Source organism: Bactrocera dorsalis, chromosome 3 (assembly GCF_023373825.1).
Source record: "Bactrocera dorsalis isolate Fly_Bdor chromosome 3, ASM2337382v1, whole genome shotgun sequence".
Lineage (NCBI taxonomy): Eukaryota > Metazoa > Arthropoda > Insecta > Diptera > Tephritidae > Bactrocera > Bactrocera dorsalis.
In genome coordinates this window covers 70,293,454-70,309,139 of record NC_064305.1, presented here as the reverse complement: position 1 = coordinate 70,309,139, position 15,686 = coordinate 70,293,454, and the positions used below count along the sequence as shown (strand labels likewise).

General features: G+C 39.4%; 2 protein-coding genes across 2 annotated transcripts; both read right to left on the bottom strand.

The window, feature by feature from the left end:
* Positions 1-7,061: 7,061 nt before the first annotated feature.
* Positions 7,062-9,157, bottom strand: LOC105221960 (alkaline phosphatase). Its single transcript, XM_011199107.4, has 4 exons — positions 8,982-9,157; positions 8,584-8,906; positions 7,503-8,520; positions 7,062-7,429 (listed from the first exon to the last, which is right to left on the bottom strand). The coding sequence occupies exons 1-4, from the start codon at positions 9,058-9,060 to the stop codon at positions 7,251-7,253; spliced, it is 1,599 nt and encodes a 532-aa protein (XP_011197409.2). The 5' UTR covers positions 9,061-9,157; the 3' UTR covers positions 7,062-7,250.
* A 3,747-nt stretch (positions 9,158-12,904) lies between these two features.
* On the bottom strand, positions 12,905-15,018 carry LOC105221961 (membrane-bound alkaline phosphatase-like). The gene is made up of 4 exons (XM_049453548.1): positions 14,842-15,018; positions 14,454-14,776; positions 13,379-14,393; positions 12,905-13,320 (listed from the first exon to the last, which is right to left on the bottom strand). Exons 1-4 carry the CDS (start codon positions 14,903-14,905, stop codon positions 13,142-13,144), a joined length of 1,581 nt encoding a protein of 526 aa, XP_049309505.1. The 5' UTR covers positions 14,906-15,018; the 3' UTR covers positions 12,905-13,141.
* Positions 15,019-15,686: the final 668 nt, after the last annotated feature.

Here is a 15,686-nt window from a genome sequence, read left to right as displayed (position 1 = left end):
GCTCAGTGCACGCGAGGTTCATTGATCCAGTATTAGAACGCAAGATGCAGATCCAACTCGGTCCCCTTGAGATGTAAGCGGAGTAAGAGTGCTTGCTCTGGCTAGTTCGTCGACTTTTCTGAGAGTACCCACCTTTTTCCCTATAGCTCTTCTACAGCAATATACTTGTATAGCAAACGATTTCCCGAAGCCATAATACTACATCGTGCAAAACAGTTTCGACCGACCTCTCTTTGATGTGGGTATGCATGCCCTTTAACAGTTTACCCTTTGGTTTTCTGCTCCTAATGTACAGATTCAAGAGTCTTCCCATCGTTTTCAACCTGGGCCTGATGTAGGAGCTCTTTCCGGCCTCCAGACCTTCGAAACATGGCACGTTCTCACAATCGTCATGTTGTGAATACATATTGGAAATAATTTGGCTTCATTTTTGTTATTTATTTAAATTTAAAGAATTTGTAGTCACTTTGCAGTAAACTGGTTGCTTTGGAACTAGTCCACCGGTAGTGAATTTGGGTCTAGTCCATAACTGGTCGCAATTAAAGTTAATTTTTATATCCTCCATTAATAAACTAAATAAAAATAGATGCTTTGCATTAAACTAGTTTCTTTTGGGTTAGAGCGGAACTAGTTATTATTGTAACCACTGCTAATACTAACATAATCTGCAGTAAATTGTATTTCCTACACTCTTATTTGCCAATTTTTTTTAATTTGTTATTTTATTTAGTTTGATTTGTGGGTGATTGTTTACAAATATCTATATATGTATATACGACATAATACCTTTGTATATTAATATAATATACATATGTACATATGCAAACATGCAAACATACAATGTTGGGCACAAATTTGGCAGTTACAGCTATGCTTGCAGGTGTGACCATTATCTACAACACAAATAAATACATTTCTGCTTTTGAATGCCAACATTTGCATGGCTCAGTGCCAGTTTGCAGGTTGTTTATAAAGTCAAATGTTGCCACCAATGTGGCTTCGGTGTTAATAAAAGTCAATCAAAAACGCTCTCGGCTGCTAACACACGAGTTGATTGTATTTACATACTGAATATTCACATAAGTGTGTGTGCACGTGATGAATGGAGTGATACAGTTGTAACTGTGTGTATGGTGTGTATGAAGAATACCTGCGGTTTCCTGCAGCGGCGAAATATGGTGGCTACATCATATCTGTTTATTTACTATATACATATGTGTTTATTTGTATGACAGTGTGAACATTTGTGGCAGCCAACATCGCCCACAGCATGTTATCTCTTTTATTTAATTCCCTACGAGGCATGTGGCGTTCAGTTGACAGCAGGTGTTGTTGTAAACTACATAATTAGCAGCAAACACACCTGTACTGCTTTTGATTTGCTCATTTTCGATGAAATTTTAAATGTTTCGTTTAAATTTGGTTTAACCCAATTTTCATACGATAATAATGGTTTCATTTTTTCTTCTGCATGTTTGCACCACACTGGCATTTTTTGGCAGGTTCCGTCATTTTTACTACACCGGAGGCTGGTTTGATGATGTCAATTATGTCAAATTCATGCATGTTCTGCAAACAAATACTCCGGGTCCTCAGCAACATTGTCAAGCAACTCTTTTGCGATCTATACTCGACGTCGTTTTTGTAAAATACTCTGGCGTTTTGATACAAGTCTAGCATTGACATGCTTCATACCCGAAACATTAACAAAAATGAATAAATAAATAAGATATGCTGAGATCATCAGCTATCAATTTATCAAATATTTGATGTTACCGTACTTAACAGAGATGTATGAACGACTCGGATGAAGTTACAGCTGGATGACTTCACGATCTTCACTGAATGCTTTATGTCACTCAAAAAGTTACTTGTGTTTCTACTTCTATGGGGCGACACTGTCTAAGGTTCTAGCGAATGCCGCTCTAAAAATGAGTCGAAACCTAAAAAGCCACGTCAAAGTCGGTAAAAAAATCAAGGTGATTCTTATCGCATGCTTTGACAATCTTGGTGGTGTTAAACATGAATTTATTCCAAAGGGTCAGACGGTCAAAAAGTCATTCCATTTTGATGGACGATTGGATTTGCGGACAGATTTCTTTTATTTGTGACGTACTTCTTTTCGAAGCTGAAAAATCTGCTTCGGGGAACGCGTCTTAAGTCCATGGAAGTCATTAAATTTCATTCGCTGAAGGCACTGGTGCCACGCGAGCTCACTTTTGACTTTTGTTTAGCGTAAAAAACCTGAGATTTTGCATCGATATGTGACAATGAAAGAAACATGGCTCAAACAGTTCACTCCGAAGTCCACTAGACAGTCATCTGAGTGGACTGTAAACGTTGAATCTGCTCCAAATTCTCTCTCTGTATTTTTGGATGCGCATAGAATAAATTTCATTGACTAAATTGAAAAAGGAAGAATCATCAAAAGCGACTATTACATAGTGTTATAGGACCTTTTGAAGAACGAAATTGCCGAACATTGGCCACTTTTGAAGAAAAAAAGTGCTGTTTCACCAAGAATCTATACCCTGTCTCAAGTGCTTGCTAACGATGGCAAAAATCCATAAATTGGGCTTTGAATTCCTTCCGCGTCCAACGTATTCTCCAGATATGGCCCTCAGCAACTATTTCCTGCTCCCAGATCTCAAAAAAATACATGCTGCGAAGAAATTTTCGTTGAATGAAGAGGCGATCGCGGAAACTGAGGACAATTTTGAAGCAGAGGACAAATCGTAGAACAAAAATGGTATCGAAAATTTTAAAGGAACTATATCGAATAAAGAAAACCCCGATTTTTTCCAAAAAAAAAAACGTGATTAACTATGGTTAAACGGAGACTTTTCAATTGACCTATTAAATATTTGCATTAAAATGTGTAAAATTGTTGAATTTTTGTGTAAGTGGAAATTGTAATTGAACGTCCTTGGCAAGCTGTCAATCATCGCCCCACTTCCTTAACAGTCAATAGCCGTTGATACGATTTAAAAGGAAATATGAAATTTCTTACTTTTTTATTTTTTACTTTCACGCCCACAGCCAACACATAAGGCATGCATGTATGCATTTTATTTAATTTTATCGCATTTTTATTTGCTCCGACTAAGCATGCATCTAATACACGCACACACACATAAACGTATGTAGCTAAGATTGCCACAAAAAGTCGAACTCGACGCAGAGGGGCAGTTGCTCTGCATTTTCCGAGTGCTTGCTTGCATTAGTGTGCGTGTATGTGTGAGTGCATCAAATGCTCATAAAAGCTGCGATTTATGCAAATGTTTTTGTTATGGCACTCGGCCACTTTGCAACGGCTATGACCGGTTGAGTAGTCAGGCGAACGGACATATGGTCTGAGGTTGCGGTTGCATGCTGAAATATACTATATGTGTGTAGATATATAGTATATGTGTTTTGGGTTGGTGTTGGTGTTGGTGTTGGTGTTGCTGTTGCTGAAGCTGTTGGTGGCGCTTGCAAAAGAAGCAGCAAGTGGGTGCGAATTTGCGCGTGAATGCAAAGCGGAAAACTTTTTCAAATCGAAAAGAAAAAACAAGAAAAACCAAAGTGTAAAAATGCACACTATTCAATTTTAAATTACACATAAACACACACTTATTTAGCTGAAATGTGCCTCTCTCATAGACAAGCAGCCAAACGGAAAATTATACAGAAGTGAGTAAATGCTCGGCATTGACGGCCAAATCCCTGGTTATGTGGATTATTTATAATATATGTACATACATACATAATACATATAAGTATTTGTATGTTTATATATATTTATGTAAATTATTTTGAATTTTTCACATTAATGTTGAGCTTAGGATTTTTGATTTCTGCAGCACTTTGGCGTAAATATTGAATTCAAGTAAGCTTATGCAAATCGAATTACAGTTATGTTTGACAGAGTTTCAAAAGGATTGGTAAGCAATAGTTATCTTAGTACTTTCAACTTAACATTTTTGTTATAAAAATTGTAAGAAAACATATTTGAGATAATTTTTTTTCTGATTTCAGCTCTCATCTGCACATAAATTTTATCACTGTCTCAGTTGTTTGCTATTCTTAGGCTTTCACCTAATAAAACAATAATGTTATTGCATTATTAAGCCTTTAACATAATTTCTGCTTGAAAACAATGTACGTACAGTGCGGCCTCTGTAATGAAAATAAAATAAGGAAAAACATTAACTTCGGCTGCACCGAAGTTAATACACCCTTCACATATGCATTTGTTTTAGTAATTATGTGTTCAGCTTGGATGGCAGCTGTATGCTATAGTAATCCGATCTGAACAATTTTTTCGGAGATTACATAGTTGCCTTAGAAAATAATCTATACCGAATTTCGTTAAGATTCCATGTCAAATGCAAAAGTTTTCCATACAAACCCTTGATTCCGATGGTTCGGTTTGTATGGCAGCTATATGCTATAGTGAGCCGATCTGAACAATTTCTTCCGATATTACATTATTTTTATGAACAAGAGCTCATACCAAATTTGGTGAAGATACATTGTCAAATGCGAAAGTTTTCCATACTAGAACTTGATTCCGATCGTTCAGTTTATATGGCAGCTATATGTTATAGTGGTCCGATAATAGCAGTTCCGACAAATGAGCAGCTTCTTGAAGAGAAAATGACGTTTGCAAAATTTCAAAACCATATCTTAAAAACTGAGGGACTAGTTCGTATATACAAGTATACAGACAGACAGACGGACGGACAGACAGATGGATATTTCTAAATCGACTGAGCTCAACATACTGATCATTTATATACATACTTCATAGGGTCTCTGACGCTTCCGCTTCCTTCTAGGTGTTACAAAGTTCGTGACAAACTTAATATACCTTGTTCAGGGTATAATAATCACAAAACCATCAGAGAAGTTCTCTTACAACGAAAAATGAAAGCTTCCGCTCCTACCATGTTGGTGGATTCTGCGAAGCGGGCGAGCTCATCTGCCAGTTCATTCCCGGCTATACCTTTGTGTCCGGGCACCTAGATAAGCTTAACCAAGTACACGTTCAGATAGACTGTTTAGCCGTTCACCAATTCCCTCCAAAGTTTTCGAGCCGTCGGTGAACCACTTGATTTTGTACTATCTCTAAGCAGTAGCTCGAGAGCTGAATTATTTCATTCAGCCTTGCTGCTCAGGGTCAGGGTCACCTTGAGCTTCTTAATGAAGTTTACTCATTTGGTAATGCTGTCACTTGGGAGAAGAGCCATACGCTGGGATGAGATTACCTTACCTCTGCTGAACACTTCTGCTGTCATTTGAAGTAGTGTGTATTTGGCTACTTGACTGACTACTAGGTGAAGTGGTGTGAATTCCTGCATGACTTCAAGTGCTGCCATGTGCATATGGCACCCGACCCGCAGATGCAATCGAGTCGTTGCAACTTCGATAGTTGAAATCCTATCGAAGTCTGCGATACTGTCGAGGCTCAAGACACCGCTTCATACGTGATATTCGGTCGCACAGTTATGGTGAACAGCCACATGACAATCCTTGGCTGCAGCAAAGTAGGATTTACTAACTAGTCGAGTCCGCAGAGTGAGATCCAGCGTGAGGCCAAGATATTTCACCAGATTAGTCGTCTCTGTCGCTCTGCTCTCAAGGATTAGGTTCCTAAGGCCGGGCAAGGAAATGCGTCTCATAAACGCAACGGTGATCGTTTTCGAGGGGTTGATATACAATGAACCCCCCTCAAATCATCTGCATATCCTCGACAGCGGATCCCATTTTTAGCTCACAAACCGAGAGTTCGTCCACAACAAGACGCCATAGCACTCCACTTGCCTTTTGTAGAGCCGTGACGAATTCTGGTATACCGTACTGTGGTCTTAGCTATTTTGGTGTGCAGTACGGGCTCTATACGTTTGCGGTGCCGCCACATTCCTTTTCTTAAGAAATACATACTATTGTGTCAACAATCTGGCAACCTGTCTACAAAGCCGCAATAGTCAAGAGGTGGCATCGATACAGCATCAGTCGTCGAGTGGCGTCGGTTGGATACATACATTAATTTTAAGACGGAAAAGTTGTCTCCTGACACAAGCGAGAGACATGTATTTAACATTGATATAATTCGAATATTTCTTTTGTACTTAATATAAAAACATATTTGTATTTGAACTTTGAAAAGAATAAAAACAGAACTAAAATAATAAAAGAGGCCTCCTGACAATTGTATATCATGTTCGTGTTTCATTATGTCAAATTCAATGGCAGTTGTAAACATCGCCATTTCATTTGTCGCAATATATGACATTGGAAAACAAAGTGGAAAATGTATAATTATCACACCTGATTATCATTTCAATAAGTTCGCGATAAATTTTCTCGAAGTATTGGATGCTTATACGATCAAAAATGCACGACTATCCGCTTTAACTATGGAACTATGCATCCACTCCGATCGCAGAGCTACTACACAGAATTTGATGAAATGGCAAAACTTAATGAACACACTGACCAAGTTTAATATAATTTGACACAAAACTCTAAACAAACATGGCCATTACGAGCTGTCAAAAGAACGTCTTCCCTCTTGGTAGATGCTGGAAACTCTCGATAAGCGAGTGCAGATGTACTGACAATAACTCAGTTCACCCCCTGGGCCGCGCAGATATGAATGAAAAAATTATAAATATTTTTTATGAAATGAGTTCTGTGTATCAAGTGCTTACAGTATTTAAATAAAACAAGTATAATAAACTTCCCTGTTTTGCATTATGTATGCTCTAAACTTTATCTGACATTTTTTATCAACAACTAAGCGTTTTATAATGATTTGCCTACGGGAGCTGGGTAGAAATCACGTAGACACGTGAATTGTCTGGCGTGAGCAAAATACCTAAAACTGCCTATTTTTATGTTAGTTGAAGTTTGAGCATTTCTTTTTTATTAGTGTGATAATAAGTAACGGGTTTGCAGTTGTTATCTGGTTAACTTGCTATTTCCCAAGTCTGCTGAACCTGAGTTTAAGAAGCCCATAAATTATTGTAAAGAAACTGGGTTACCAAAAGACCAACGGTTTATAAATAAAATTGCTATTGATGCAAATTAAAAAGATTTATTTTAGACGAATTAAAATTCCAAAAATAATACTAATTTATTGAACTTTTAAATATTATACAATTGAACTTTTTAAATAACCGGACGTACTTTTAAGGACGTCAGTTTTATTTTCACAATCTAAGGACGGCTGGGCGATAGCAAATCGGGGACGCCAACTCAAAGATCTAATCACAGCACTTAGCGCCATCACCGATACAGGCAGCATATGCCATCAGATGGGGTAGTGTGTTTTGTTGCAAGTGGCCAGTGAAGAGATGAGCATATGGACCGGAAGCCCAGACACCGACATCATCACCGGCATGATTGCCCATGGAGGACTTGATATAACTTGGGAAGAGAAAGTCTACAAGTATAAGAAAGATTGGCGAGATGATTACACCTTCAAATAAGCAAAAAAGAAAGATGCCTTGACATACCTGGATCGCCGCCGAATTCTCCGTACAACTCTCTGCGATTGCCATGCTCATCCAAGTATTGTTCAGGACCAATAGCATAATTGAGAGTAGCATAGCTAACGCCATTGGAGTCGACACCCATGTTATTCAAACCTAAAATATCATTACCACGTTCGGGATAACCGGAGATGCTAAGTGGATGGGCGTGATCCGCTGTCACAACGATGAGTGTATCATCGGGATCTGTCATATTACGCGCCAACTCCACAGCCTTTGAAAGTTCTAAAGTCTCATCAAGACTGATTCCAGGCATATTTGCGTGATTACCATAATCGATGAGACCACCCTCAATGAATACGACGTAACCATTATCGTTCTTACGCAAAAACTTGATTGCCGTTTCGGTCATTTCGGCTAACGTTGGCTCACTTTCAGTAGCATGATGATGGTAATTCATCAATTTCGATTGGAAGATACCCAAAACGCTGGTGGTTTGTTCAATATTGATAGCGTTCATCTTTTTGCGACTGCTGACGAAGACGCCACCATCGTGACGGCGTTGCCATTCGGAAAGCAAATTCTTACCATCCGAACGTTCACCGGGATTACCGAATGGATCGATCATGGTTTTTGGTAAAAATTTACCAATACCGCCACCCATTATGAAATCCAATTTACGTCCCGGTTCTTCGGTAACCAACTGTGTGGCCATATCGATGCAATCTGTTGTGTAATCATCTCCCAAATAGGTGCGTACATCTGTATCGCACTCCCACAAACGATTCGAGACGTGCGCATAGCCGCCACTGGGACTGGCATGTGTCAACGTGGTTGTAGTGATGAAACCGGTAGACTTACCAGCTGCCTGTGCCCAATCGTAGAGTGATGTAAGATCATTAGCCGGATCCATGGATGCTTTACAGTCATTGAAGTCGACATTTGGGCTAACGCCCAAGAAAAGAATATTAGTCTTAACGCCTGTGAGGTAAGCGGTCGAGGTGCATGCCGAATCGGCTACTTGGGCGTTAGTACAGTAAGTCTACGGAGTTATATTACCAGTTTAGAACTTAATAAATTGCATACACGATATTTCTCTACTCACTCTGCTCAAGCCGGTGTAGGGAAATTTCTCAAAGCTTAGTTGCGATTCCTCACCCGGTTTACCTTCGCGCTGTCCCTTCAGTATACGTGCCGCAGCCACTGTGGTAAGTGGCATGCCATCACCGAGAAAGAAGATCACATTCTTGGCTTTGTTGGTATTTAGCTTGTTGCTTAGACGTTTCTGCAACTCTTCATTCGCCGAGCGTCGCCAAAAATTCGGATCGAGTTCTTCTTTGGGCACTTTCTCATTGGTTTGCGGCATGCCTAAACCGGTAAATAGGATACGACTGTTGCCCGAAAATGCATCCGGTACGTGCACATCAACTAGACAATTTTATGTAATTTTTTCCAAATTAATTTTAGTTAAAAACTTTTTTAGTACAAAGTTCGCAAGCTTACTTGGCGGCTGACTGGCTAGCACCACGCTGACAATCGCGAGGACGAAAACGGTGCTCACCCTGATGCTGGCGTGCAACATTTTATGGAGACTTATTTTTAATTTAAAACGAAACTTTATGTATGGCTCTCGTGGTCAGACTCATTTGATTTGACCGCAAGCACTGATTCCAAGAAAACAGCCCGCTGCTTTTATATTTTCATAAATTAGCATGGGGAATAGCATTGCTGACGCTTGTGAAGCTAAAATCTTGCGCTTATCTTTATGATCTGTGCTTTTTTTTACTTTCGGTTGAGTTTTTTCTGCATTTGGAAAAACTTAAAGTGCCAAAATATATATAGATATGGATACACACATATACACCGACGGAATTTATCACTGCTTTCGTTTGATCGTTAATCCCTACCACGCGTTATTCAAATATCTTTATACCCTGAACAAGGTATATTTAGTTTGTCACGAAGTTTGTAACTCTGAAGTAGAAGGAAACGCAAAGGAACAAACATCTTCCGGAAATCTTTCCTTCGAACACTCCTAAAGTCGATTCATCAGATGATGTCATTGCTCTCGCACCATAAAGCAGGACGGGAGTGATGAGGGACTTGTACATCATCTGGAGAGGACTTTATTTTTCACTTGTCGACTCATTCCGAAGCACCTGTTGGCGAAAGTTAATCTGGATTTCGAAGCTGACGTCGTTGTTGGTTTTGATGCTGGTTCCAAGTTAGCGACTTTTCTGTTATGACTGTCAACAGTGACGAGGGAGCCAAGCCAAGTCGGCGACTGTTTGTTTGATGACAGGAGATATTTCGTCTTGATGTCAATAACATCGGTACGCTGCGGCGTACGCTAGTAGCTTCATCTATTCTGTTTAGATCTGCAGCTTTTCTCAAGGATTACATTGAAGAAGTCGTACGATAAGGAATCGCCTTGACTGAAACCTCGTTTGGTATCAAACGGCTCGAAGAGGTCCTTCCCGATCTTGCCGGACTCAACGCAAGTTTACACAGCCGTATCAGTTTTGTGGGGATAACAAATTCATTCTTTTTCGAGCTGTCAAAAGCGGATTTGAAATCGACGAAGAGGTGACGTCTCGTTTCCCTCTTCAACCCTTGGTATCTATCCCATTCCGCTAGTATTGTGTTAACGTTGCGAGTTATGCAGCTTGTTTTCTCTCCACCGCGATAAGGCAGCTATACGTAAAGAGCTTGAAATACCGTCTCACAGTTCGTTTATACCGACTTGCTAATGTGTGCTCTCAGAGAGCATTTGGGGATGTTTCATCGAGGAGGTTGAATTTACACTGAGGGTTAAAGTCGCCAAGCACGATTTTCACAGCGCACCTTCCCAATTAAGGGACCAGACATTCTAGATGCATGTCTTTAAATCGTAATCCTTAGTACGTTTGCAGTGGTCGTCATCAGAATTGTGTCTCCCATCCATGTTTATTTTGTCCTTTCCATTAGGGGTGAGGGATTTTTACGTGGCGGGTCCCAAACCCAAAAATTACAATTTAATTTAACTAAGACATCTATATATATATTTATCTGTATACATACTATGCACTACTTGTGTATGAAGTCAACCTCATTAAAAGATAGAGCTTACATCTTAAAGCATTGTTATTGGAAGAGTAAACATAGTTATGGTTCCATTTGGTCCCCTAGTTTAACTATGCAGAGTGGACATCAAGAGTATATATTGGTTATAAATGATTGGGCCTGTCATACGGTAAGAAAAAAGTCAGAGCAAGTTTTGACTAGGGCTAAGTTCCGGTGCAAGCGAACATTATATACTCTTAAAACTTGCAAGAATCAAAGCCAGGTAAAAGGTTTAAGGTACGAAACCAATCAAATAGAGTAAAGTAAGAGAGGATAGATCCGTTTCGCTCAAATTCATCTATTTTAGGCACAAAGATACACTCTTATGAATAAAACACGTTCTCTTATTTTCATTGGGGTAATTCACATATTGGCCGATATATGCGGTACAAAGTCACCCCGAAGTTTGAAAATCTTTATATTAAGTATGTGGGGGCTAAGGGAAGTATTAGTCCGCTTGAACCAATTCTTGACATACAGACATACCATTAAAAGAGAAGAATCACCCCTTAATTTCGGATATATATATCACACATGTACCGACAATTTCGATCAAAAGACAACTATAGTTACCGGGGTCTAAAAATTCGATACCTATGGGCTTGTAGCAACTGATTGCAAGAGTATAAAAATAAATAAGATTACTCTATAGTAAAATATAGATTTGTCACCTTGTTTATTGAGGTTTAGAGCTTTTGCTGTAATCTTGTATTAACCATCTCGGGAATGCTTATTAACACAGGAAGCTTTCTTACCCACACTCAACGCAAATAAAGTTGAGTGGAAACTCATAGCTGCTTTACATTTTGGAATAGCCTCTGAGCATATTTTGAAAATGCTGAATTTTTTCAACGGTCAGTAAAAAGGGAGAGCTTTTATAAAAGCTTTTTGCAGATCATAAAAATTAAATTGGTAATAACAAGTGGTCTGATATGTGTATAAAGTATACTCTTAACCCATGTTTGCCTTAATTAAATATGAAATATAAAAGTAAATCGGTTTTTGAATATGCTTAAGGACGAAGCTTTAGCGATTAATATAAACCTATTAAAGAAGTAAAAACGTTAATTTCAGCAGCATCGTAGCTAAAAGATAATCTCCCTACTCTTTTAAAGAAAAAACACAGAAACTTTAATTTTAATAGGGAATGTTTATTATCATTCGAAATATCATTCTCTGGCATTTATTTTTTGAAGATTACCTCTTTTAAATGTTGGACGTGGCTATGTCTCCGATGGTCCATCCATTCAGTCCAATTTTCAATAACTCGTTCGCAAATTTCGACAGGTAACTGGCGAATGAAATGCGTTATGTTTTGCTTCAAGGCCCGAGTCGAAGCGAAATTGTCCGCATAGACTATTAACTTTATATACACTCACAGGAAAAAGTTTAACGTTACGCATTTGGTGGCCAATCGACCGGCCTAAAACGTGAAATTGTCTGCACACCGAAGTGTTTTCTCGAAGGCTCGAAGCTATTACATCAGCTATTGGGTAAGAGTACTCGTTTTTCAGAATCAGATATACGGATTTTTGTGGTCTGAGAGATTCGCCAGTACAGGGTTTATTCAGAAAGTAATAGGACTGATTTTCTTCCGCCACGACTTTACTTCGGAGCGTGCGCACACCATCTGGATTCGGTAGAGGGCGTTCCTTGCTAACGAACGAGCGGCTGGTCAATTGTCTCCGAGCACCTGGAGAGTCAGGACAAACGTGTTTCTATTTCGTTAGAGCAGAGGTACGCGATTAAATTCTGTGTAAAATTCGGAAAATCTGCGACAGAAATGTTTGATATGATCAAGCAGGTTTACTCAGATGTTGCTTTAGCAAGAAGTGCTGTGTTTCGGTGGCGCCAGGCCTTTTTGGAGGGCCGGGAATGAGCAAATCCAAAGTGAAAACGATGTTCATTGTCTTGACATTAAAGACATCGTCCACCATGAATTTGTTCCTCCTGGACAAACCTTCAACGCCAAGTTTTCACGTGAAAGTCCTCAAGAGACTCAAACGAAGGGTCAATTGGGTCCGACAAGACATCGCAGCTGATTGGAAGTTGCACCTATTTGCTATTTTGAAAGTTTTTAAAGAATTGTAACGATTGGTTCAATATTTTTTTTTAAATCGACTCAGTCCTATTATTTTCCGGATAAACACTGTAAGTCAAATTGGATTGTAATTCTGTATCAGGCATTCCAGAAGATCTGGCGATTCGATTTAATGAGCAAGTGCTGAAATCTAAAGATCTGCCTACATTTTTTAAGAACCAAGAACTGCACGGTAACTCAAGGTAAGAGCTGTCGGGTAACCTCTACTAAAGCCAAAGAAATGTTACTTTTTAATCTCTTTATTTAAATATACATACAAGTAACCGAGTCTTATCTACAGCTGACAGAATTAGCATGCTTAGCACTAAGTTGGCTAGCGATTATGCGAGTTTTTAGTTGGACGGCTATCATAAACGCACGTTTGTTGCTTTTAAAATGCTTTATATGTATGTATTTCAATATGTTTATATGTGTGTTTACAGAGGACGGACATACTGCAAACGACTTAGTTGCTTGGCGCTTAATCGCAAGCTTTAGCGCCATCGCCAATGCAGGCGGCATAAGCCATAATATGTGGCAGAGTATTCTGTTGGAGTACACCACGGAAGAGATGCTCCCAGGGGCCGGAAGCGAAAACGCCTACATCATCACCACCATGCACACCATCATTAGCGCTAATGTAACTGGGGAAGACGAAATCTGCCAAAATAAAAATCATAGTCAGTTCATTTCACAAAAGCTTCAATGTATTGCTAACCTGGATCTCCAAATTGACCTTCCAATTCGATGCGATTGCCATATTCATCCAGGTATTGCTGAGGACCAGCTGCATAGTTGAGAGTGGCATAATGCACGCCGCTCTTGTCATAGCCGATCTTGTTGATATTCAAAATATCATTGCCACGTTCGGGATAACCGGAGATGCTGAGTGGATGGGCGTGATCAGATGTGACAACAATGAGCGTATCTTCGGGATCTGTCATATTACGCGCCAACTCGATAGCCTTTGCAAATTCTAAAGTCTCATCAAGACTGAGGCCGGGCTTATTTGCGTGATTGCCATAATCGATGAGACCACCCTCAATGAATACGAAGTAACCATTATCGTTCTTACGCAAAAATTTGATTGCCGTTTCGGTCATTTCGGCTAGGGTTGGCTCAGTTTCGGTAGCATGAAGATGGTAATTCATCAAACTCGATTGGAAGATACCCAAAACGCTGGTGGTTTGTTCAATATTGATTGCATTCATTTGTTTGCGACTGCTGACGAAGACGCCACCATCGTGACGGCGTTGCCATTCGGAGAGCAAATTCTTACCATCCGAACGTTCACCGGGATTACCGAATGGATCGATCATGGTTTTGGGTAAGAATTTACCAATACCACCACCCATTATGAAATCCAATTTACGTCCCGGTTCTTCGGTAACCAACTGTGTGGCCATATCGATGCAATCCGATGTGTAGTCGTCGCCTAGGTAGCTGCGTACATCTGTATCGCACTCCCACATACGATTGGCGACGTGTGCATAACCGCCACTGGGACTGGCATGTGTCAACGTGGTTGTAGTGATGAAACCGGTAGACTTACCAGCTGCCTGTGCCCAATCGTAGAGTGATGTAAGATCATTAGCCGGATCCATAGATCCCTCACAGTCATTATAGTTTACACTTGGTCCAATACCCAATGACAGAATATTAGTCTTAACGCCTGTGAGGTAAGCGGTCGATGTACATGCCGAATCGGGTACTTGAGCATTAGCACAATAGGTCTAAAGACATAACTTATTGAATAAAATAAATTTTCATTTATGTCTTTAGTGAAAACTCACTCTGCTCAAGCCGGTGTAGGGAAATTTCTCAAAGCTCAGTTGTGACTCCTCACCCGGTTTACCTTCGCGCTGTCCTTTGAGTATACGCGCCGAGGTAACCGTGGTAAGCGACATGCCATCACCAAGGAAAAAGATGATATTCTTTGCTATGTTGGTGTTTGGTTTGTCGGCCAGACGTTTATTAATTTCATCATTCGCCGATTTGCGCCAAAAGTTCGGGTCGAGTTCCTCCACGGGGACAGCGGAATTGTCAGTAACCATACCGCTAGCAAACATATTTGCACGTGATTGTGTTGCCCTATGGAAGAAGTCGTGAGGATCCACTATTGTGTGTGGCATGTGTTAATCAAAAACTCATTGGAGATTCATGCAACTCTAGTTGACTTACCATCGGCCTTTGTTGTGACCATCAGTGTCAGAAGGATAATGAAACTTGTTGCGAACTTCATCATTTTATCAAGCGTTGTCCTTCTTCGTTGGCTGAATTTCGTCGATCTAGAGTGTATTGTCTTTTTAGCTTACTGTAGCTTGCTTAGCTGGGTGACTAGCACTGATTCGTCAGAATTTCGTCACTCGAATTTATAGTAAGAGAAATCTGCTGAAAAATACAGCACGTGATGAACGTGATAAACGTTTCTTTCATTAGAAAGTATTTAGTCATCTCTACTCTATGTACTATTTGTTAATGTTTTATGTACTTGCTTCTGTTGCATTAGTCCTTAAGGTGTAAATAGACTGTGCAAATTGAAATGCTTGCAGTATGAGCAACTATGTAAGCCATGAAACAAAAAAGTGCTCTTTACGCCAATTTTTTTCTATTTTTTCATTTCTTGTGTGATGTTTGCTTTTTTCCAAAAATAATTTTCTATTTTTTTTTATTCTTTCCACGTCCACTTTAGCACAAATCTATTTCTCACAAAACACTTTACACTTTCCGAAAGCACTTTACTTGTGAAGATTAACCGCATCTTTATTCGGCATGAATCAGCTAATTTGTATTATTTTTGGCATAAAAAGATCAGATTTAGCAAGCTTTATTCAAATTGCTAGATATAAGACTCATCATGTAGATAATATAGTCTAGATTAACCCATTTATGACTAATTTTTTCAATGTTAACTTTCTACCTTCTGATCCGGTTTAACCCAGACTGAAAAAACAGCTATTTTTATAAAAAAAAAATGATTACCTTTGAAATAGTTGGTCTTTAGTGCATTCATCGAAATTATGCTT

Coding starts and splice junctions, on each gene's coding strand:
- LOC105221960 (XM_011199107.4), bottom strand. CDS start 9,060: ATGTTGCACGCCAGCATCAGGGTGAGCACCGTTTTCGTCCTCGCGATT. Junction 8,907..8,981: donor GCTAGCCAGTCAGCCGCCAA/GTAAGCTTGCGA, acceptor AAAATTGTCTAG/TTGATGTGCACGTACCGGAT. Junction 7,430..7,502: donor AGAATTCGGCGGCGATCCAG/GTATGTCAAGGC, acceptor TTATACTTGTAG/ACTTTCTCTTCCCAAGTTAT.
- LOC105221961 (XM_049453548.1), bottom strand. CDS start 14,905: ATGATGAAGTTCGCAACAAGTTTCATTATCCTTCTGACACTGATGGTC. Junction 14,777..14,841: donor GGTCACAACAAAGGCCGATG/GTAAGTCAACTA, acceptor CACACACAATAG/TGGATCCTCACGACTTCTTC. Junction 13,321..13,378: donor AGGTCAATTTGGAGATCCAG/GTTAGCAATACA, acceptor TTATTTTGGCAG/ATTTCGTCTTCCCCAGTTAC.